This window comes from Lynx canadensis, chromosome D4 (genome assembly GCF_007474595.2).
Source record: "Lynx canadensis isolate LIC74 chromosome D4, mLynCan4.pri.v2, whole genome shotgun sequence".
NCBI lineage: Eukaryota > Metazoa > Chordata > Mammalia > Carnivora > Felidae > Lynx > Lynx canadensis.
This window is the reverse complement of record NC_044315.2, coordinates 43,131,157-43,156,159: the sequence shown is the minus strand read 5'-3', so window position 1 is coordinate 43,156,159 and position 25,003 is coordinate 43,131,157. Positions and strand designations below refer to the sequence as shown.

The 25,003-nt window shown below is 36.7% G+C and overlaps 1 protein-coding gene across 1 annotated transcript in view; it reads right to left on the bottom strand.

Moving 5' to 3' along the window:
* ADAMTSL1 (ADAMTS like 1) overlaps positions 1 to 25,003 on the bottom strand; it is a 379,909-nt gene that overhangs the window by 318,226 nt on the left and 36,680 nt on the right. The window contains 1 exon segment of the mRNA XM_032595636.1: positions 6,613 to 6,658. Within this exon segment, the coding sequence (XP_032451527.1) occupies positions 6,613 to 6,658 (46 nt within the window).

The following is a 25,003-nucleotide window of genomic DNA, read 5'->3' as shown; positions in this document are numbered from 1 at the left end:
TTGGGCAGAGCCACTCTGGACACCCAGCGTGCCCTCCGGAAGCCCCCTGTAGTAGGGGGAGGATTCTGAACATTTATTAAGAAGAAACCAACATTCTTTCCCCCAGAACTTCTTTTTCAGTTAAGAAACTTGTTCTTGAGGTTAAGAAAACCCTCCGCTGCCTTTCATATACTTCAGTCTGAGACTGGGAGACTCTGGGTCTGGGAGAAGAGAAATGCACAGAAGGGGGTGATTAGAGCAACCCGTCTGTCAGCCTTCTGGTCCTTTTGCAAACAATGCCTGTCACCCTTACTGAGAGGCTAGGAGTGCCCCTTACAGAATAACATTTAGGAGTAAGTTCAGACTCCTCAGAACAGATAAGTACCTCCTTTCCCGCACCATACCGCATACCATACTTCATAAAATGACCTACCAGGGCCTCAAAGAAGCTGGGCTAGTTCATGCCTCTCCCTTCACACATACGACTAAGGCCCCCATGTCACCTCAGAGAGAATTTCTTGATCACCCCATATGCAGCGACTTCCCCGACGTCATTCTTTATGCCATTATCCTGCTTTATTTCCTTCAGAATCATTCACTCATTGAAACTCTCACACTTCTCTTTCTTTATTTGTTTATCATCTGCTTTCTCTCACTAGAGAATAAGCTTCATGAGAACAGGGGCTTATCTTTCTCTGTAGCTATGATACCCCAGTGCCTAGAAAAAGTGCCTGGTACACAGCAGGTCACAGCAGAAATTGCTGAATAAATTCCATTCCCATTTTTTCTAACACTGTCTCTTACTATAGTCTGGAAAAATTCCTATCATCTTGAAAGTTTCTGCTCAAATGTCACCTTACTTAGGATGTCATTTATTCATTCATCATTAAGTGTTGAATGTCCACCACGTGATAGGGGTTGCTAAACTTCATCTGCCCATAGCCCCTTTAATATCTCAAAACTTTTTTATGGCACCCCTAGGCCGAAAGGAATACCTAACACTTCCATTGATTAAGTAGTTAGGTCCAAACAACTCAATAGGTATTTGCACCCTCACAACAGCTATTTGAAAAGAACAATACACATACTTGAAAGAAAAATTAGATTTTATTTTATTCATAAACAACCAGGTTTACTTACTAATGGTAAGTTTGCACTCGTTAAATATTGGAAAACTTCTTAAAGTATGAAATCTGACTGGACAATGCCACCCTCATCTCCTGTCCCACATTGATTTTCTCTCGGTACTTGCTTTTTTATCAAAGCTTCAGGAGGACTGGGTTTGGGGCTTAGTCTCCAACTTTGCAAAGACAAGATGTCATAGAAAGGAAGACAGCATGATCTACTAATTTGCATAGGGCCCAGCAGGTATCAAGTATTGCTAGGGTGCCTTTGAATGTTTGAAAAATCCCACGGCAGCCCTGTCAGTTTGCCGTGTTCCCTGGCACACAGTTTCAGAAGCATGTTGTTGGACACTTCATGCTAGGCACTGGGTGCACACTGTTGAGAAAATCAGACGTGGCCCTTCTGTGACCTCTTAGCACAGAAATCTCTGCCCACTCATCTCTGGGAGGGTTCTAGAAGAGATATGGAAATGTGGCCTCCCGACTTTAGTCTTAGGGACTTTTGTTTTTTTAAACAACAGTCAAGTGTGAGAAAAATAAGATAAAAACAGAGAGGGAGGCAAACCCTAAGAGACTCTTAAATACAGAGAACAAACAGGATTTCTGGAGGGGAGGTGGGTGGGGGATAGACAATCTACATGGGTGATGGGCATTAAGGAGGGCACTCGGTGGGATGAGCACTGGGTGTTCTATCTAAATGATGAATCACTAAATTTTATTCCTGAAACCAATACTACACCATATGTTAAGTAACTTGAATTTAAAAAAAAAAAAGAAAAAGAAAGAAAAGAACTTAAGGGCACCACCAGCTACCACAGGCACCTTGGCCTATTATATTGCTAATTGTAGTCACTGTCTCCTAAATGTCAACTCTTGTTAAGATTAAGGATGGTGACAAAGAAACAGTTTATAAGTAACACGGTATTAGTCTAACTTTGAAAGTCCCTTTAAAATGCCTAGTTAAGATCAAGGGGATCAGATGTGAGGGCTAATTTGAGTCAGCAAATTAGGGCCCTCCCTGGGAAGATCTGAAACCTAAATGACCCACTTGGGCTCACACCTATTGTTTTCCCCAGTAGTATCCTTCGTCTTTTCTTCCAGAGAGAGAGAGGGCCTTGCCCCCTTGGACTGTGAAATGGGAAAGGTTGGATGCACTACATCCTTAGAAATGAAAATAGTCTGCTTGAACCAGCTAGAAATAGTAACAGAAGGTCGTGTGACTAAAAGAACTAGGTGAACATCATGGGTACTTTCTTTATTGATACCCCCTGTCTACAGAGTGATTAACAAGAACATCTTAAAAGTATGTGAACTGATTTTTCAGACAACGCAGAAAGCTAAGAAAACTGAGGAGACATTTTCTCCTCCTCAGCCTTGGAGAATAAGAACCCAGAGAACTATGTAGCACCTACAAAAAATAGAAAAAGAGGGTGAATCTTTGGAGAAGTGGTTCAGAAGAGCCCCAGTAAGCTGCCAGGTATTAAGGGTTGACCTGGAGGCTTACCGAACAAGGGACCCTAGAGTTTTTCCAAACAGGTATTTAAAAGGGGAATATTTAACTGAATTGCCCTGAACTTCTTAGTTTGAGAAATTGGGATGGGATTATGAAAAGATTCTTATGAGACTTTTTGTTTGTTTTTTTGGCAATGTTGCTTCTGTCATGGCCAAAAGTCAGAAAAAAAAAAGCTTCAAATGATTTGAAGAGTTTAGATTCTCATACAGAAATTCAATGTCAGTTTGATTCTACAAGCTATAAAGAGTTGGCTTTGGTAACGCTATGGGTTTTAAATAATATTAGGTCAGAGTCTTAGCCTACATCTGTCCATGAAAGTGCTCATAATGATAGCAGGGAGATTGTGGGCTGTTTCTGAAGAGCTTGAAGGACAGGGTAGGCAGACATCTGCTCATGATGCTTTAGGCATTCATCTACTTAGGAGAGTTTGGATCCTTTCCACGATTTTAAAAGCCATAAAGAAACAGAATGGACATTATGGAGATTCTTAAATAACATTATGGTATTTAAAAAAAAGCCCTGATGTATAAGATATTACGATAATAAAAGGGATAAAGAAAATCAATGAGCTAAAGTATATTTCCATTAAACATTTTTTATACCATTTATAAAACAAACTCTGTCAATACCATTTTTAAAAATTGAACAACTGTAGCTATTTGATTCTTTTAACCAATTAGCAGTTGAACTATGTGGCACCTAGTGTCCTCAGTGGAAAGAGAAATGAAGTGGGCAAAATTTTCCCCTTAACAATTACTCTTACTCCCAATTATCATGCCTTCTAGTTCCCTGCACTCTCCCTGGTTGGGTGTTAAAAATACATATACTTTTCATTCATCTTGGTCTCTCACAACCCATCTCATCAGTACTCTGGCCATGAGTCACCTCCAATGTGAGTTTTCTCTGTTCCTGCCCCAATGCATCGCCATACCACTGGACTAAGTCCTAAATCCTTCTGACCTTGTTCTCTGTCACATCAAGCTTTTTGGCCTCAGCTGAGCCCCTTCCTTGCCCCCGAACAATTCCTTATTTTGCTTTGCTGGCTTCCACTTGATTTACCTAGGGGCTGTTGTAGGCCTTCATGCTCACTTCTTCAAGTTCAACTCACCTTCTTCACTTTCAGCAGGTGACGGAGAAAACTCTAAGGGAAGTTTGAGCCTGTGCATCTGGAGCAGTCTCACCTTTTCTCTTCTTCAAAATCTTTCTATACCCTCAAATTTCCTCTCTCAATTTGCTTCTATATTCTCAGAGTGAAGCATATGTCCTTTGCCTTCACCAAGATTCCTCTTCTTGTCACCCACTGTCTCCTTTGGGACCTGGGGCATCAAGTATCCCCTTACCTTCTCATATAATCAATCTCTCCTTTTATTATTTACTTATTTTTTTAATGACTATTTGTTTTTGAGAGAGAGAGAGATAGAGCATGAGTGGGAAGGAGACACAGAACCTGAAGCAGGCTCCAGGCTCTGAGCTGTAAGCACAGAGCCCAACGCAGGGCTCGAACCCACAAACCGCGAGATCATGACCTGAGCTGAAGTCAGATGCTTAACCACTGAGCCACTCAGGCGCCCCTCAATCTCTCCTTTTAGATCAACTGATCTCTCAAGGTTTACTCACTGAAAACAAACCAACTACCCACCTACCTTTATGTGGATCCATAAATGATGAGATACCTCTGTGAACACTTAATAAGAATAGCTTATACCCATCAACTCCATTTTCTCATTGATACTCTTTTTTTTACCCCATGTGATTTTGATTTTGTTTGTTCCTAGTACACTATAGAAACTGTTCCTCAGCAGAGTTTTTTCAGTCTTCAACCTGTTGGCAACATTTATCCTACTGAACACCTTTAGGAATTTTTATTTCTTCTGCTACTTCTCTCACTGTGCCTGTTGTGGTTTACCTAGCACTCTAGTTCTCCTTCTATCTGAATATAGACATTCGCCAAAGTTCAGGCTTCTTTCCTCTTATGATTCTACCTAAGGAACTGCTTCCAAATCTTCAACTTTTATGCATCTTATTTCTGTTTCTATGGCTTGTGCTTTGATCTCTTTCCTGAGATCAAATCCTCATTGCACAGTTGAATATACCACCTACAAGTTCAGCCTGCATGTCAAACTCAATAGTGTCCCTAAATCAAATTTGTCATTTCCCTCTCCCAAGCCTTCTCCCAACATTCCTAATCTTGATAATGGTATCCACCATTTTTTCAGAAGCCTGGGTATCCATTACATATTAAGCAAATTTCCATCATGTGCTTCATATGTGTGAGTCAATAGTTCCAGGCACTAGGGACAAAGGAGGGAACAAGATGAATGAGGCTCCTATCCTCATGGAGTCCACATTCTAGAGTGGAAAACAGAAAAAAAAAAAAAACCCAAGTAATCGAAGAAGATAAATTTTGGTAGAGATTAGTGCTACAAAGAAAGTCAAAGTGCTATAAAGGAAGCAAGATTGACTGTTGTGAGAGATGGGATTGGGCAGTGGGACAAGCATATCAGATAAGTTGGTCAAGGAAAATACTTTGAGGAGGTGGCATTTGAGCTGAGATTAGAATAAGGAAAGTCAGTCATGTAGCTAGTAAGGAAAGAGCTACTCTAACAGAGGATAGGCCAGTTTAAGAACTCCAAATATACACACACCTCTGTGTTTCCTTTATTCTCACTCCAAATTATCATTCTAATTTAAATTGCTTGTTAGGTCTTACAAAGTGACCTTAATTTTGATCTCTCTTGCATCTATTTCCTTTTGGTTTAAGCTCTGATGGCTTCTTGTTCCCCATCCATTTCCTGTTCCAGAGCATCTCTCATATCACTACAGAATTAATCTTTCTGAAGTGAAAGAAACTACAATATCATACTCTTGCTCCAAAGCCTCTAGTGATCCCCTGTTATTCACTGAACTAATATAAGCTTGGAACTCTAACATTTAAATTTGTTCAAGGTGTAACATCAAAATACCTTTTTAGATTTTTTTTTTAATGTTTATTTATTTTTGATAGAGACAGAGAATCAGCGGGGGAGGGGAAGAGAGAGAGAGGGAGACACAGAATTCAAAGCAGGCTCTGGGCTCTGAGCTGTCAGCACAGAGCCTGATGCAGGACTCGAACTCACAGACCACGAGATCATGACCTGAGCTGAAGGTGGACGCTCAACTGACTGAGCCACCCAGGCGTCCCTCAAAATATCTTTCAATTCTTTTCTTCAATAATGCTAGCCACAATCCTATCCAAATTCATATGTGGAACATACCTTAAACATTTCTGCATCCAAAGTTGCCCATTGTGTCCCCTCTGCTTGGACTATCACCTCCTCACACTCATGTGGACCAGTCACAGCCCTCCTAGTTCTCTAAGCCCTATCTCAAATCACTTTTTCCTTGAAGACCCTTCAAATGTCTCTCCATTTGTAACCCACAAAGAACTTTATCCCTTTCTTGCAGCATTTGTCATGCTTTGTGCTAGAGTGTGGTTACGTGCACAACTATCTTCTCTCTCTGCATCTTGTCCTTTATCACAGATGTTTTAAGACAGTGACCACATGTTATTCTTCCTTGTACTAGTGTAGTACTTCATACAAGGATGGCATTGAGCAGTTTTTGTTGTATGAATGAATGAATGAATGAATGACTCTGTCAAATCTGCGTTTAACTAATACTTATTTCATGAGGACCCCAGTGGTTTCCCTTTTATCATTCCTCTTATTGGTTCTCGAGACACTTAGATGTGAAACGTCAGAAAGCAGAAAAGAAATACAGAGTCCCTGTTTTGAAACAGCCTAGTTAGTTATAATCTGGCCAGGCGATTCAAAGTTTATATTGAGGAGAATTAAAAGTATGTATTTTAAAAGGCTGCATCATCAGTATAGTGTGAGAAAAATAACTCTTTGAAATACTAATTGATTGCTTGTTCAGAATACATAAAACTGCTTGGCATTATTCAGTTCTTAAAATGATACATGATCATAATCGCAGAAGCAGAACCTCAGTACTTACCACATTACTGCATGTTCTATATCGGATATTTCTTCCCTCACAGCTCCTAGGTCACACACACACACAGAAAAAAAAAAAAAAGAAAAGAAAAGAAAAAAAAGAAGAAAAAAGAGGAAAAAAAGAAAAAAGAAAAAAACTCATTACTACTCATTACTACAGGCTCAAAATTGAAACTATTTTGTCACGAGAACAATTTTCTCTTAATACTAATGTACGAGTCTCTTTCTTTTCTTCCGAATAACAATGTTCTTATAGAAATTACTATCAATACTAAACAAAGCAGTTCTCAAGAAGTTGTATATATAAACTGATTTCTCCATGAGAGCTGAAAGTAAGCATTCATTTTCCTTCAAAAATTTTTCAAGATAAGTACTTATACTTCGTGCTTATTAACCAAATAAATATTAATACAAGGTTTTCTGAAAAATGAATCCTGTCTTCTTAATTATCTCTGGTATTAGACTGAAGAGATATTTCACTGAAAAAACTTAGATCTGGAACATGGTAAAAATGAGACAATATTCAACATGTCTTAAAATTACACATCTAAGGACATTAAAACTTATAGTTCTTAAAGAATTATTTTTACTTCTAAAATACACGCTCATTGGAGAGGTTTTGGAAAAGAAAGATTACAAAAACGAAATCCCCCATAGTTGCCTTATCTAAAGATAATCACTGTTATTTTGACTTACTGATTTCTTCTCAGTGTGGAAGAAATTACGTCACCTATACCATTTTGTGGTTTGGGTTTTCTTTTCCCACTTCAGCTTTTTGGGAAGCATTTTCCCACACTATGAAATAATTTAAAGATACAGTTTTGAGAGCTACATAATATTCCGTTAAATGAGATAAAGTAATTTGTATAACCATTCTTTCATGACTTGCCATTTAAGTAATTTCCAATGAGGGGGTTGATAAATGATGGTGTGATAAACTATGTCTATATAAAAGTTTTATCCAAGTTTCTGACCGTGGCTGTAGGACAGATAAATTTCTAGAAGGGGAATTACTGGAGTAAAGGGAATGAACTTTTATAAGACTTTTGATAAATATTGCTAAATTGCATTCCATAAAAGTTGAACCATTCCTTACTCCCATTAGCAATACATGGGAGTTTCCATTTTACTGAATTTCTGTGACAAAACAATTTTTAATTAAATATTCAATGGTGACACTTAAAACAGGGACAAGTGGTACTCTGCCCTTTGCAACATAAGTCATACTTTTTACAAAATGAGTAAAAATACAATACAAAATGCTAAGAGAATTATTATACTAATAACTAACAGTTTGAAATTCCAGGTACATTTCTAAGTTTGGTATATGTATTAATTTAATCTTTTCAGGAACCGTTGGAGGCAGGGTACAATTATACTCTTTTTAAAGATGAAAAACGGAAGCTCAGGGACTTTGAGTAACTTGCCAAAACCACACAAGTGTTAAGTCGTAGAGCTGAGATTTGAAACCAGACCATGCAGTCTCAGAGCTTACACTCCTAACCATGATGATTTTCTACCTCCTCATTTACTTGTTTATTCAGGAAACAACCACTGAGCTCCTGTTATGTGCTGCACAATGTGTTTACTTCTGGGAATACAAAAAAAATGGCTATAACTTTGTCTTTGGTATTAATAAAACCACTCATGTAGTTACAATTCAGTGTAGGAAAAGCTAGATAGTATTTGTGTTAGGTCTTGAAGATGTCATCAAAAAGAAAATAGCATCTGAAAATACAATTGCACTAAGCCTGTCTTAAAGAGATAGAAAGGTCCCAGGCCTGAAGACTTGACTGTGACCAGACTGAGAATATTAACACACATTAACAATAGAACATGGGAAAGGAAAGGAAGGGCTGGCCAGGCATTATAATCCTAGAAAAGAAGAGAATCACGGAGATATATGGTTGTCGGTGCCCAGCCAAGCAGTGTCCCAGGCAAAAGACCTACGAGTTTCATGTCCTCCAGGTCCCATTGGCAAGGCTGTTGCAATCACAATACTGATGCATCATGATAACTTAGCTAATGCCAATGAACGTTCTGTTTATCCCAGGGATACCCCTCCTTAGGATGCCATGTTGACCAAGCAACTTGCCAAGAGTGATCTGGTTTCTTAGGACTGCTGAGAGGCACAGTGTGCTTGTCATGCTGACGTGGGTGTTTTGGTCCATGTGATAGTTCTATTTTTCATTGTAAGTTAATAAATAAACTAGCATTCTAGTTTGAAACATTAATCTCATGGGCCAAGTCATTGTCCACCTCCAAGAGAAGGATCTGTTCTTGCTATGATTACTGAAAAATACCATATTTCTGAGTCTAAAAAGATAATAAGTAGGTTCCAGTTGATGGTACATTTACAAGGTAATGAATTCTACAACCCAGAGGCCTTTGGTGGCATGCCATTTAGACCTTGGTCTCGGTTGAATGTGGTAAGTTTTTCAGTTGTGAAATTCTAAGTGCATATGTGACATGGTATAATGGTTCAGAGTACCCACTTTGAAACCAGAATCCTCATTCTGGAATCTTGATTCTCTTCTGCAGTTTAAATATCTCAGTTTTATCATCTGTAAAATGGGATAATATTACTTATTTCCTGGAATTATCATGGGGATTAACTGACTTAATATTTGTGGAGCACTTCTAACAGTGCCTGGCACATTATATAAACATTTGGTAAATTAATTGTGTAACAGAAATAAAAACATAATAGATATTGAAAGAGGGTTAAGGATATATATATATATATATATATATATATATATATATATATATATATATATAAAGGAAACCACAGGAAAGGCACAGAGGTATAAAAAGATATGGTTTTGTTTTGCTGGAGTTTGGGATTTATGTGGGGAATCACAGATGAGAGAAATACCTTCTAATTTTGAACTTGGCAATAGACAAAGAGGAACCACTGAATGTTTTAAAAACAAGAAGATACAATGATGACTTCTCACTTTAAAAAAGTGAACTCTGGTGTTAATCATTAAGACCTTAAAGTTCTATGTTTTTCACCTCTTTTTATTTTCTTTTCCCAACCTTATCTCCCTGAAGGAATAATGAAAACAATACTAAATTAGGAGTTTGAGGATGTAGGTCGTAAACTTGTTTTTCTCCTTGCATAAGCCTGTTGCCCTCTCAGGGTCTTACCCTTCTCATCTGTCAAATGTATATTGGAATGGTTGGGCACAAAGTTGTGATCACTAACTGAGATAATTTACAAAAGCTCTGTTCAAATGCCAAAGGATTATTATAGAGATATCATTTGCTAAAAACCAAACCAAACAAAACAAAGGCAGAAAAATACCTGCTTCAATAACTTAAATGAGCCTTTCCCCATATATTTTCAATTACGAACACACATTTTAAAAGCATCCTTGAAAGATAGATGTGAGCACATAATATGAAACATTGATTTAAATCCTTCTTATTTAGCAAAAATAAAACAACACAGAAAGATTTGCTGCAATTTCCAAAGAATATCCTATAATTGTCAAACACCTTGTCTTGATTGACACATAATTTGTTTCCCTGGATTAAGCCTTCCCTCTACTAAATAGTATTACTTATTTACTGAAAGCTTATTTCATTTAATCAACTGAAATATGACATTAAAGTGGTAATGCTGGATTTTGGAAATGTCCTCATTATTGAAAGTCATTATCAGATTGTGGGTAACAAATGTAATTCTAGCCTCCATGATATACTGAGTGCCTTCTATAGGTATTTGGTCCAGGATTACATATTCTGTGTACATTATCAATAAGCTTCCAACAACTCTGAAAGGTTTTATTACTCCCATTTAATAGATGAGAAGATTGAGGCTAATAGAGATTAGGAGGCTTAATGAAATATCCACAGGAAAGAAAGAGCCAGGGATTGGAACTCAGATTTGTCTAAGACAATTAAAAAAAAAAAAAAAGGAACAAGATATGCTTAAGATGTGTAAAATATTAATACTAGATTAAATGTGAGAAACCAAGCATAGTGTTGGTCTGGGGGTTAAATGCACCTTATTGTTACCATATCAATTTATGAGCTACTCTTCAGTTCTGGTAAATTCACTTCTAGTAAGTAAAGGATACCTAGACTCACATCGTATATCGGGAACATCTCCAAGAAAACCACACTCCTCTATAAAATGTAACATGAAAGAACTTCAATGCAGAGAAGCTTACACTTTTTAAAAGTTCAAATTTATTATACCTGCATATAAATTTTATTTAAGTTAACGAAGTGACTATTCCACCATAAGGATTTAATTTGTGCCAAGTATGAATTTCTTCATCCGAAGCATTTATCTGGGCACAAAAGCCTCATTTGAGCATTATGCAGTAAAGAATATTTTCTTCCTTTCTTAACAGTTCATTGGTATAAAACAGCCAAATGGTTTCTTTCACATTTAAACAAAATAAAATTCACCCCTGGGAATGAAAACAAACAGAAATTTCAATCCAAAATGGGTTCCAAAGCAAGTTATAGGCCACTGATAACAGAGATTTTTAAGTAAATGCATTTTCTCATTGCAAACAATAGAATGTTTTCAGGACTGTGTTTAGTGAGCTAAGGACGGTACCAATTAAGGACTCAGAACTGGTTCAAATATGAAGGAACAAAATATAAATATTCAAATATATTCCAAACTGAATTTGTACACACAATTCCTTATTTATTCATTTAAGCACTTCACTCCTAGTTACTCATTTATTAATTTTGACTTAATTCCTTCTGTAAAAAATGGTAATCACCTCAATCACAAGCTAGTGTTTGTGAATTATTCAGATTTTAACTCACTTATAATGAGATTAGTGTAAGCTTAAGGCACACTTTTTTGGTTTCTCATTAACACATAACAAGCCATCCAAACTCTTCCAGTTCTTAAAACCCTGATAATATCTTAGTTTCAATTGCCATAATTTAACAACCATAGAAGAAATGAATTACCATGGAAAATTAAAAGTTCTCTTTCCAGGCGTTAGCAATTTGTTGGTTCCCCACTTCCCCACCCTCCCACTTATATAATTTAAGTCCTTAAAAGAGGGAGGCATATTCAACTTATCTCTCATTAAGAATTAAAAAATTGGGGGCGCCTGGGTGGCGCAGTCGGTTAAGCGTCCGACTTCAGCCAGGTCACGATCTCGCGGTCCGTGAGTTTGAGCCCCGCGTCAGGCTCTGGGCTGATGGCTCGGAGCCTGGAGCCTGTTTCTGATTCTGTGTCTCCCTCTCTCTCTGCCCCTCCCCCGTTCATGCTGTGTCTCTCTCTGTCCCAAAAATAAAAACAAAAAACAAAAAAAAAAAAAAAACGTTGAAAAAAAGAATTAAAAAATTGGGCAAAACATCAATTTTTACCTCAAGGTTCTCCTCATTTTCCTCCCTAGGCAAACAGATTCTTCTGGAGGCATAACGAGACTCATTCCCGGTGTCGGTGAACAAGTTTTGGGAAAATGTGGTAACTGTGTATTTAAGACTCCATAGTTCTTAAGGACAACCACTCAGGAAGCTTTGCCTTTGATTTTGAAAAAGCACAGTGCTGTTCAGTAAAAACAGGTTACTGCATTTCTTGGAATACCTCTTGTCTTTCAAATACGGACTCATGGGCAAAGAATTTTAAAATATGAGCATTCATCTCCTTATGTCTCTCTCTCTTTTTTAATTATTCAAAAGGAAACCATGAGCTCTTCACAAGAGAACAGGTATAAACCATATCAACAATTCAAGCTGACAGAAAGACTCTGGGTCCTTTAGATTTTGGATCCTAAAGTGAGTATAGATTAGACAAGACAAGCAGATTTACAGCTGAAAACATGACGTCATGTACTATTGGTGCATGGTTTTCCTCTCTTGCTTCAATTTGAGCATTTCAGTATTCACTGGAGCTATCTTGCGGAAGGATGTCCCCAAGAAGCCAGTGAAAGCACTTCTACATTTCAGGGACTTTTTACAAAGACCTCAAGAGGAATAACAAATTCTGAGAACACTTAAGAGGACCAAGTATAAATGCACTGTTGGGCTGCTTTTCATTTTCCACAGACACATTAGTGTAAGAGGTTCTTTCAGGAAACAACACTTGATACCAATCAACTTGCCATTAAAAAGGAAGTTACGTGAACCTCTGGACCCTGCTGTCCTCAGATGCTCACTGTCCTCATCCATGGGTCAAAATGGATGCTAAAAACCTACGATCTAGAACTGGAGTCTGTGCATCATCGGTGGTTGGTGGGGATCTTGCCTGGCATGGGGGAGAAAATTAGAGGACTGGCCACCATAGTGGGCTTCCTAAGTTCCACGTTGTCTTTCCTTTAGCTCTGTTACACTCTTTTGCTTAAAAAAGCAATTCTAGGGGTGCCTGGGTGGCTCAGTCGGTTAAGCGTCTGACTTTGGCTCAGGTCATGATCTCACGGTCCGTGGGTTTGAGCCTCGTGTCAGGTTCTGTGCTGATAGCTCAGAGCCTGGGGCCTGTTTCAGATTCTGTGTCTCCCTCTTTCTCTGACCCTCCCCTGTTCATGCTCTCTCTCTCTCTGTCTCAAAAATAAATAAACATTAAAAAAAAAGCAATTCTATAATTCTATGCATTTTATTCCATGTTTATATAATTATTATTTAATTCTTATTTAGAGTGTTTTTCATGACAATAAAAATGAGCCTTGTTGATGTGGAAACTTTATTTGTAGGTGCTTGGTCCTAGCAAGAGGAGTCAGTTCAGCACCTTCTTCAAAAAATACCTACAGGGGTGCCTGGTGGCTCAGTCGGTTAAGTGTCGGACTCTTGATTTCAGCTCAGGTCATGATCTCACGGTTTGTGAGTTTGAGACCACTCATTGGGCTTTGCATTGACAGCATGGAGCTTGTTTGGGATTCTCTCTTTCCCTCTCTCTCTGTCCCCTCTCCCATATCTCTCTCTGTCTCTCTCTCTCTCTCTCTCTCTCTCTCTCAAAATAAATAAATAAACTTTAAAAAATATCTACATAAAAACAAAGTAGAATGGTAGTTATCAGAGACTTGGGGGTGGAGGAATTGGGGAGATGTTATTTAAGTGTACAAACTTGTAATTAGTCGATAAATAAGTCCTGGAAATCTAATACACAGTATAGCAGTTATAGACAAAATTGCTATACACAGTATAGCAATTATAGACAAAAACACTGTATCATAAACTTCAAAGTTTCTAAGAGAGATCTTAATTGTTCCCACCACAGGAAAGAAATGATAACTAGGGCACATGTTAGAGGTGTAAGCTAACAGAAAGTGGTATCATATTGCAATGTATAGATGCATCAAATCAATCAATTTGTTTTATTCCTTAAAATTTTTATGATATATCTGATAAAGAGGTAATATCAAAAATATATGATGAATTTATACAACTAAACACCAAAAGCAAGAAAGCAAGAAAGCAAACAAACAAACAAACAAACAAAGGAAGAAAGAAACCCCCCCCAAAATCTGAGTAAAACATGGGCAGAGTACCTGAATAGACATTTTCCAAAGAAGACATATAAATGGCCAACAGAAGAGATACATGAAAAGATTTTCAGGGAAATGCAAATCAAAACCACGGTGAGATATCACCTCACAACCATCATAATAACTAAAATAAAAAAAGACAAAAAATAACAAGTATTGGTGAGAATGTGGAGAAAAAAGGACGCTTGTACACTGTTAGTGGGAAATGTAAATTGGTACAGCCACTGTAAAAAACAGTAGGAAGTTTCCTCAAAATACTAAAAAATAGAACTACTAAATGATCCAGTAATTCCACTACTAGGTATTTACCCAAAGAAAATGAAAACACTATATCAAAAAGACATGTCTCCCTATGTTTATTGCAGCATTATTGATAATAACCAAGATACAGAAGCAGCCTAAGTGTCCAATGATAGGTGAATGGATAAAGAAGATGTGATACACACACACACACACACACACACACACACACACGATAGAATATTACACAGTCATAACAAAGGATGAGATCTTGCCATCTGGAACGTGGATGGACCTAGAAGGTATTATGTTATGAGAAATAAGTCAGACTGAGAAGGGCAAATACCATATGATTTCACTTACATGTGGAATCTAAAAAGCTAAACAATGGAATGAACAAACAAAAAGTAGAATCAGACATATAAATATAGAGAATGAGCTGATGATTAACAAAGGGAAGGGGTGGGAAAAATTAGGAAAAAACAACAAATCAATATATTGTATACCTTTAATTTGTATGATGTTCTATGTCGATATATCTCAATAAAAACATATCTACAGGGGCGCCTGGGTGGCGCAGTCGGTTAAGCGTCCGACTTCAGCCAGGTCACGATCTCGCGGTCTGTGAGTTCGAGCCCCGCGTCGGGCTCTGGGCTGATGGCTCAGAGCCTGGAGCCTGTTTCCGATTCTGTGTCTCCCTCTCTCTCTGCCCCTCGCCTGTTCATGCTCTGTCTCTCTCTGTCCCAAAAATAAATAAACGTTGAAAAAAAAAACATATCTACAGATAACCATGTTTATATTGTATATTCATTATATACTATATTTCGGAATAATTGAAGATGTTCTAGTATGCATACCTAGTGAATGCTTTATTAACATTAATAGGTTTGAAGTATTTTAAACAAACATTTTCTGAGTATATTTTTTCTCTGGATAAAGATTCTGAATCCCAGCTTCAAACAGTCTTGAGCTCCCAGACAACCACCTATCTTGCTTATAAGGTTCTCCACAACAAGTGATGTTTAATCTGGTGATACCTGCCAATGAAAAATCCATCTTAAACATTAAGAGTGTCTTTGACCTTCTTTGTGGCAAATTTCAGTGTTTTCCCTCCAAAATTCTAGGAATAAGGCATCTGCAACAAACACAACCACCCATGGAAAAGTACCCTTGAAACAAGGCGGGGACAGGTCTTTGGTGCTCTGGGACTTTCAAATGCATACATAAAAAAATACCTCTTCCTTTAATCATTTAGTTGAAAGGTCCCTGAATCTCATGCAGAATGGCCTTTTCATTTTGCACTGCCTCTTCTGCACGTGATGCATCATGTGGCTCCAACAGATTAGTGCTAAGAGAGAGATTTATTTTTTTTTCTGAGTAGATAGATATACAAGCCAAACTATTATGACAACTTGATAAATGTAGCTTTTGAAAATGCTTTCTGTCGTAATAATACAACAAACAACAAGGAGGCATGCTGCCAAGCATCATCCATCAGTAGGTGAGCTGGCTGGGAACAGACACAGCCCTGGTGTCACACTAGTTCTTCTCAATCTGCCAGAGGCTCTAATGCGGCCAAAGGAGCCAAAAGAACAGTTGGCCTAAAACCTGAATTTTCAAAGCAATTTTAAACAGACTAGGGGGTAGCGGAGGCCCAAATTTTAAAACAGTGCCATAAATCGACGCCTTGGCTTAAAAGTGTTTCTTTGGCATAGGTAACATATTTTTGTAACCTTAGTTTTATAATTCAACACTTCTTCTCTATACTAATCTCTCATTATAAAAACATTCTGAATGCTGTGCCAGCTTGGAGACCCTGGTTTGTGTATACAGAGAGGGTTACTAAAACTTCATGTAGAGAACAAATTCACTATGAATGGAAATGATGTAGGTTTGGGGAAAACGTTCTGAGAAGACATGCCCTCTGGTTGTTTGATCTTCTCTCTACCATAGGGAACTAAGGAAGTCTTCTCTGTTACAGATTCTCTAGCAGCGGCTAAGCAGCTACAGAGCTGTTAAATTAAAATGTAGACCCACATGAGGATATTATAGACTGAATTTGGGAGTTTGTCTTGTGAGTGTCAAATCGGTTTATTTGCTATTATGAGTGTTTGGTATGTTCTAAATTACAACCAGAAAAATCACTGCCAATTTTTTTCCCCAAACAAGTATGATTTTACATATCTCTGTCTGTTCTTCAAAGACTGACATGTTACAACAAAGCATTGAGTTCTCACAAATATGGGCTGAGGTTATGAAAATGAGGAGTATGCTCATGCAATCAACAAAGAAAAAAGCAAGAACAATGACAATATAAACCATAATGATCATGCTCAACTTCTAATAAAGCCAGAAACTGCTCCAAGCATACTGTTCAGAAAATCTAATGAGGAAACTGTACAATAAGCAGTCTCACAGTGAAAATGAGCCCCCGTGCAGGATTTCTGGTTAGCAAGCTTTTGTATAATGCTTTCAGATTTATAGTCACTTAACACATTTATTGAGCATCCAGTCTGAACCAGTACTATGCAAGGAACTGTGAAAGATAGAAAAATGATGGCCTTTTTTGATCCTTTCAAAGTTATAATTTAGTTGGAAAACAATCTACATCCATCCACGTAAAACACACAACAGCATAATGCATAGTCAACTACTAATGGGCATGGTCTGGATACTAAATACAAAAGGAACTGGACAAAGGGACAAGCTGGTGAGAAGAAAGTACTTAAAGGCAATATCTTAGGTAGAATGTCCCATATGGGCCATAAGTATCCCAAGAATGTGATGGGAGAAAGGGTTACTCAAGAAACAGTCCTACAGTAGGTTCCTGGCCCAAATATTCTATTCAGCGAATTCATCCAACACTGAACTGAGCACCTACTATGTGCATGGCAGTAAAATATAAAACAAGAAAGATAGAACCTGTGCTCATAGATGATAGTATTGGGGATACAGTGCCATACAAGAAACCATAACACATGCCAGTCTGTGTAAAGGTAATTCAAAGTGGTGTGAAGAGAAATGACTTATAAGTATATCAAAATGAGGCTGAAGACCACTGCTGAGTGTGTGATGAATTTTACTAGCTGGGCATGGGTGTGGAGGAACATTGAAGGTAAGAAGCTCATTAGAACAAGAGGCAGAGAGACAACAATGTGGTCAGTATTTTAAAGGATCAGGACAGTCCTGTAGCTGGCCAGGACTGTTTTCACTTTAAAAAAAACCTATTTTTGGTTTCTTTTATTTGCTTTTCTCCCCTGCAGTCTATGTTTTGATCTCTGAGCCCCAGTGCCTCGTGAAGTGCCTCGTTTATGGTTAGTACTCCATAAGCATTTCTTGAGAAGAGAAAAGAAGGAAGGAAGGAGGGAGGGAAGACAGGAGCGAAGGAAGGATGGGTGGGTCAAGGTTAAAGAGAAGGCGTAGAACAGAAGGAAATGCTATCAGGATAATTTCAGGCCATGAAGAACTTTTGGTTTAATATTTGCTCTAAGTTGTGAACCCTAAAACCTGATTAAAATCTTTCTATAATAAAGTGAAGGTGAAAAGCATAAAAGGAAGTGAAATAGCTACCAGAGGAAAGAAACTGCATTTTTTTTTACAGACATGTTTATTTCCACATATTTATTCTAAGTTGTATTTGTCACTGCGATGCATTTGCTCCCTCTGAAATATGCTGGGGTGTGGGGCAGGGGGATTGCTGCCCTTGGCTTGAGATCCGCTAGCAGGAAGGACATGCACTTTATTATACATACACACATGCCATAAGGTTTGCAAATGATCTTACATTTGCTCAGTAGCCAAAAGAGGCAAAGAATGAGAATAAAAACAAATGTGTTTTAGCAACATCAAGTCCAACTTTTCCATCTTCCCCATGAGGAAAATGTATATTATGAAACTCTAGGACTCTCACAACCTCACCCGATACAACCCTGGAGCTGGGAATTTATGAATTATTTTGGCTAGAGACAAAAGTTCTTCAATCCGCCCATATCACCCAGATGTCCGTTGTAAGATGGGGGCCTGGAGAATAACAACATTTTTCTTTAAAACCATTCATATTAAGAGCAGCTTTTGTTCCTCTTCCTATCTGGCAGCAAAATGGGTTTTGACTGCACATGTGGAGGAGAAAAGCTCTCTGTCTCAGGGTCACACATTCAATTTTAGAGTTGAAGGGCACCTTAGACATTCACTGAATATAAATATTTATTGAACACCTATTCTGTTCCAGGAACTGCCCACTTGACATCATAGATGCGACAAATTGAATCCCAGAAAAACTAAAAACCCAGTGCAGTGTCACCTGGCTAGAAAATAATGGGACCAAGATTCAAAATTAGTAGTTTGATAAAAAAATAAATAAATAAAAGGGATAGTCCACAAAATAGGTTAAAGACTCAGAGACAGTGAAACGCACTGTTATGAGAGCCAGGCTCCCAAACATGTGACTCTCTCACTAGGAAAAGATCCCAATCTTGACCTGTGAGTCCTACCCCAAAACCCAGAGGTAGGGATTGGTTATGCAGCTATTTAAGGTTGACATATGTAGTTATGGGTTTCAGCTGATGGTCACACATGACTATGATGTTACTTAGCATTCTATACTTATTCTTTCTGTCTCCAGGTAAAGCATCCTTCCCCCAATGTATGTAATTCTGGTATCCCTTGTCTTTAGCTGTTAATATCTGGTGTCCCTTTAATTTCTCTTAATCTCTTTCTCTTCTCCTTTATCATTCCCTCCTTCCTCCTTCCTTCCCACCACCTCCCTCTCCCCCAGTGGTTGAAAGTAAGCAAAAACAGTTAGGGTTAGATAAACTCCTCTTTTCTGTTGCACAAATTGGACCCAAACAGAGAAATAAAAGACCTCAAGTACTATTAGGAAGCATTTCTTTCCACATAATGATAAATGCGGAATTGAAGGTAGAAAGTTAAACTCCGCTCAATGGATAAGAAATTTAAGAAAATATAAGAAAAATTAAAGACCTCAAGTACTATTAGGAAGCCTTTCTTTCCGCATAATGATAAATGTGGAATTGAAGGTAGAAAGATAAACTCCACTCAACGGATAAGAAATTTAATGAATTTGAAGGCAGGTGGATCCTAGAGAATTTGCATAAAATATCCCAGGCTCGGGGCATTAACTTAGTCATTCACTAACAACCTGGAGGCATTTTAAAGGGTCATACTTGTAAGCTTAATAATGGAATGGAAGAAAACTTCAGAAATCACTTAGTCCATTTGTCAATCTGGGCAAGGCTGACCTTAGCTATACTGACAACTGTATAACCACTCAGAAAAGTTATTCCTTTAGCTCACAGTAGTATGGGGACAATCACCACTTTTACATCCTGACATGCTGGTGCCCAGGGCTTTTCTCCAATGCTGTAGATTGGGTCATTTCACAGAAACCTGAGTGAGGAATTTAAACATAAACAAATCTCTTTTACCAGAAAATTCCTTCTTTTATTCATTACCCTAACTTCCAAAAAATCCCAGGGAGCTGAATCATTCCACTATCATCTCCTTTAATAGAGCAGCAGGGTTTTTTAAATTTATTTTTAAATTTACATCCAAGTTAGTTAGGATATAGTGCAATAATGATTTCAGGAGTAGATTCCAGTGACATATTCCCTATGTATAACACCCAGGGCTCATCCCAAAAAGGGTCTTCCTTAATGCTTCTTACCCATTTAGCCCATCCCCCCTCCCACAACCCCTCCAGTAACCTTCAGTTCGTTCTCTATATTTAAGAGGCTCTTATGTTTTGTCCCCTCCCTGTTTTTATATTATTTTTGCTTCCCTTCCCTTATGTTCATCTATTTTGTATCTTCCCTTTATCATATGGGTGAAGTCACATATTTGTCTTCCTCTGACTAACTTCGCTGAGCATAATACCCTCTAGTTCCATCCATGTACTTGCAAATGGCAAGATTTCATTCTTTTTGATTGCCTAATAATATTCCATTGTACCACATCTTCTTTATCCATTCATTCGTCAATGGACATTTGGGCTCCTCCCATACTTTGGCTATTGTCAACAGTGAATACAGCAGCAGTTTTAACACTGGTTATACATTAAAATCATTTGGAGAGCTTTTGAAAGATGTATTGATATCAGAGTTCCAGCTCTAGAGATTTGTATTTAATTGGCTTTCAGTGGGATGTATATATATATATATATATATATATATATATATATATAGGTGATTCTAAAGTACAGCTAAGATTAAGAACTATTGCTACATATATATTACCTATTTACATAACTGGGAGGAAATTCTCTTCTTAAAATATTATATAACTACAATCAGTAGAAATTCAGTATAATCAGCAAAAACTTAATAATTTGTTAAATCCCCCAAAGCAGATGCTTGACTCCTGGGTCTTTTATCCTTAGTTATACCTAGCAACTTGCCTGATACATGACAGATATTCAGTGTATATTTATTTAATGAATGAATGAAAATTGAGGAGATTCACCCTTAGAAGGTTATATGTTTCTTAGAATTTACTCATTTCTTCTAGGTTACCCAATTCATTGGTATAATTGTTCATAATAGTTCCTTATGGTCTTTTTGATTTCTGAGGCATTTATTATAATGTCTTCTTGTTTATTTCTGGTTTTATTTTCATCTTTTCTCTTTTTTTCTTAGTCTAGCCAAGCATTTGTTGATCTTATCTTTTCAAAAAAAAAAAAAAAAACAACTCTTAGTTTAGTTGAATTTTTTCTATTGTTTTCCTAACCTCTATTTGATCCATTTTTTTTCTAATCTTTATTATCTTCTTTTTTTCAGGATAACTGCGGGCTTGTTTTGTTCTTTTTCTAGTTCAGACCAGTAACAAATAAGAAAATTGAATCGATAATCAAATACCTCCCAAGAAAGAAAAGCCAGGACCTAACGGTTTCACTGGTGAATTTTACTAAACATTTAAAAAATAGTAATACCAATCCTTCTTAAAGTCTTCCAAAAAGTAGGAGAGAGAACACCTCCAAATGAATCTTATAAGGCCAATATTGCTCTGAAACCACAGCCAGACAAACAAATAAACTGTAAGAAAAGAAAACCATAGGCCAATATCCCTAATGAACATGGTTGCAAAAATCATCAATACAATTCTACCCAATTGGATTCAATAGCACATGAAAAGCACTGTACCTATGACCAAGTAGGACTTATCTGTGAGGTGTAAGAGTGGTACAGCATATGCAAATCAATCAAAGTCATATATCACATTGACAGAATGAAAGATAAAAACCACATGATAAGCTCAACAGATGCAGGAAAAGGAGTGTAAAAAAATTCAATATCTGTTCATGATTTAAAAAACACCATTAAAAATAGGTATAAAAAGAACTTACCTCAACGCAATGAAGGTCATATTTGAATAACCACAGCTAACATCATAATCAATGGGGAAAAACTGAAAAATTTTCCTCTAAGATCCAATGTAAGCAAGAATACTCATTCTCACTACTTCTATTTAACACAGTACCAAAAGTTCTAGTCGAAGCAATTAGACAAGAAATAAAAGGCATCCAAATTAAATTGGAAAAGAATAAGATCATCTTTGCAGATGACATGATCATATATGTAGAAAAATTTAAAGATTCAACAACAACAAACTGTTAGAACTAATAAATGAATTCAGCAAAGTTTCAGGATACAAAATCAACATATAAAAATTGGTGGCTTTTCTACACATTAAAAACAAACCATCTGAAAATGAAATTAAGTAAATCCCACTTACAACTGCATCAAAAATAATAAAATGCTTAGGAATAAACTTAACCAGTTAGGTGAAAGACTTATACCCTGAAAACTATAAAACAATGATGAAGGAAATTAAAGAAGACACAGATAAATGGAAAGATAACCCTTGCTCACAGATTGGAAGAATTAATATTGTTAAAATGTCCATAGTACCCAAAGTGGTCTACAGATTCAACACACTCCATATCAAAATCCCAATGGCATTCTTTACATAAATAGAGAAACAATCCTAAAATTTATGTGGAACTTCAAAAGATCCCAAATGGCCAATGAAATCCTGAGGCAGAAGAAAAAAGCTAGAGGCATCACACTTCCTGATTTCAAACTATACTGCAAAGTTATAGTAATCAAACCATTATAGTACTGCATAAAAACAGACACTTAGACCAACAGAACAAAACAAGGAGCTCAGAAATATACCCACACATATATAGTCAACCAATCTTTGACAAGAGTGCCACAATGGTGAACTCACAATGATAGTGAAAAGATACTCTCTTCAATAAATGGCATTAGGAAAACTGGTTCTCTACATGCACAAGAATAAAATTGGACCCTTATTCTCACAGTGAATTAAAAAAAAAAAAACTAACTCAAAATGGATGAAAGACTTAACTATAAGACCTGGAACGATAAAATTTCTAAAAGAAAAGAGGGAAAAAACTTTTGACATTGGTGTTGGCAATGATTTTTGGTCATGACACCAAAACTGCCTGTAACAAAAGCAAAAATAGGTAAGTGGGACTAGATGAAACTAAAAAGCTTCTGTACACCAAAGGAAACGATCAACAAAGTTAAAAGGCAATCTATTCATTGCCTTTGATTGGAGAAGTTACTTGCAAACCATATATCTGATAAAGGGTTAATATCTAAAATATATTAGAGACTCTTACAACACAATTGTGAAAAAACAAATAATCCAATCAAAAAATGGGCAACAAACCTGAATTGACATTTCTTAAAAGAAGAAACAGAAATGGCCAACAGGTACACGAAAAGGTGCCCAACATCACCAATCATCAGGGAAGTGAAAATCAAAACCATAATGAGATATCTGCTCATACCTGTTAGAATGGCTATTATCAAAAAGACAAAAGTAACAAATGTTGGCAAGGACATAAAGAAAAGGGAACCTTTGTACACTGTTGGTAGGAACAGAAAATGGTAAAACTATTATATAACAGTATGGAGGTTCCTCAAAAAATTAAAAATATAACTACTATATGATCTAGCAATATCACTTCTGAGTATATATATCCAAAGGATATGAAATCTGGAATTTGAAAAGATATCTGCACCCATTTTCACTGCAGCATTATTCATAATAGTGAAGACATGGGAACCATCTAAATGCCACTGACAGAGGGATGGGTGAAGAAAATGTGGTATATACATACAATGGAATATTATTTAGTCTTAACAAGAAGGAAGTCCTGCCATTTGTGACATCATGGAAGAATCTGGTGGACATTATGCTAAGTGAAATAAGCCAGACAAAAAAAGACAAACACTGAATGATCTCACTTATAAGTGGAATCTAAAATAGTTAAAGTCATAAAAGCAGAGAGTAAGTATAATGGTGTTTTGCCAGGAGCAGGAGAGAAGGGAAAATGAGGAGATGTTAGTTAAAGGGTACAAAGTTTCTGTTATGCAAGATGAATCACTTTGGGAAATCTAATGTACAGTATGGTGATGATAGTTAACAATACTGTATTGTATGCTTGAAAGTTGAAACAGGGTATCTCTTAAATCTTCTCAACACATATGCACTATGTAACTATGTACATATACACAATATGTAACTATATAGGTGTGTTGGATAAATTATTTAGCTTCATGTTAGTGATCCTTCCACAATATATAAATACATTGAAACAGTAAGTTGTATACCTTAAATATATGTAGTTTTTACGTGTCAAAGATATCCCTATAAAGCAATTTAAAAAAAAAAAATTGAAAAGAAATAATGACTTCACAAGGGCTATTGAACTAGCCAAATAAAGAATTTTTAAATAAACAGAAAAAGACGGCCAAGAATTATAAATTCCCAGCATGGCTAGTAAAGGTTATGGACACCAAACACATTTCCAACCATTTTTTATTCTAATAAACAGGTTTATGGGATAAAACGTTTCCAAACATTCAGTCTTTCGACTTATTCTCCTCTCGAAAGGAGATAAGAGCTTAGGGGTGCAGGGGAGGACCACATCCCTCTAAGATATATGACCTGGACTATTAGAAGTCCTGGTAATACATTTAGATTAGGCTTTAACCCAGAAAGTAAAAGGAAGGCAACCACAAACTCTTAAACATCCTAAAATGTGAAATCTTTCCTAACACAATGAAAAGACTTCCTCATATAAATGACAGAGTAGTCAGACCCATTCTGAACTTGTATATCTTTCTTTTAAACAAAAACTCAAGCATTTCCAATGAAAACAAGTCTGATAACATATAACACCAGATGAAGAATAACAGATAAATCTTGCTTTGGGGTTCACTTTAGCTGAAAGTTCTAAAATGTCTTAAAACAGATCCTATGAAACTTAATTGGATGTTTTGATAAAGATGAAATGACTTTAAAGGGAAAAAAATATTTGTTTAAGAAGTCAAATCTTAATGTTAAAATTTTTCTTTTGGTATTTATTATTATATGGCGTAGAAATTACTTGCTAACTAAGGCTTATATTGCTGTAGTATCAATATTTTTATGGGAGAAAAATTGTGTTTGCAATTAAAAAATCTGAAGAGTTAGCTTAATTTCACTTAGCACAATTATTATGAAATGACAAGTTTGAATGATCTTTCCAATTACTGTGAGATAAGACTCCTTGAGGATGTTTATTTTAATTTTTCTGTATTTATATTGACAACATTCTGGCAGCCACATCCCTTTGGAACAATATCATAATCTTTT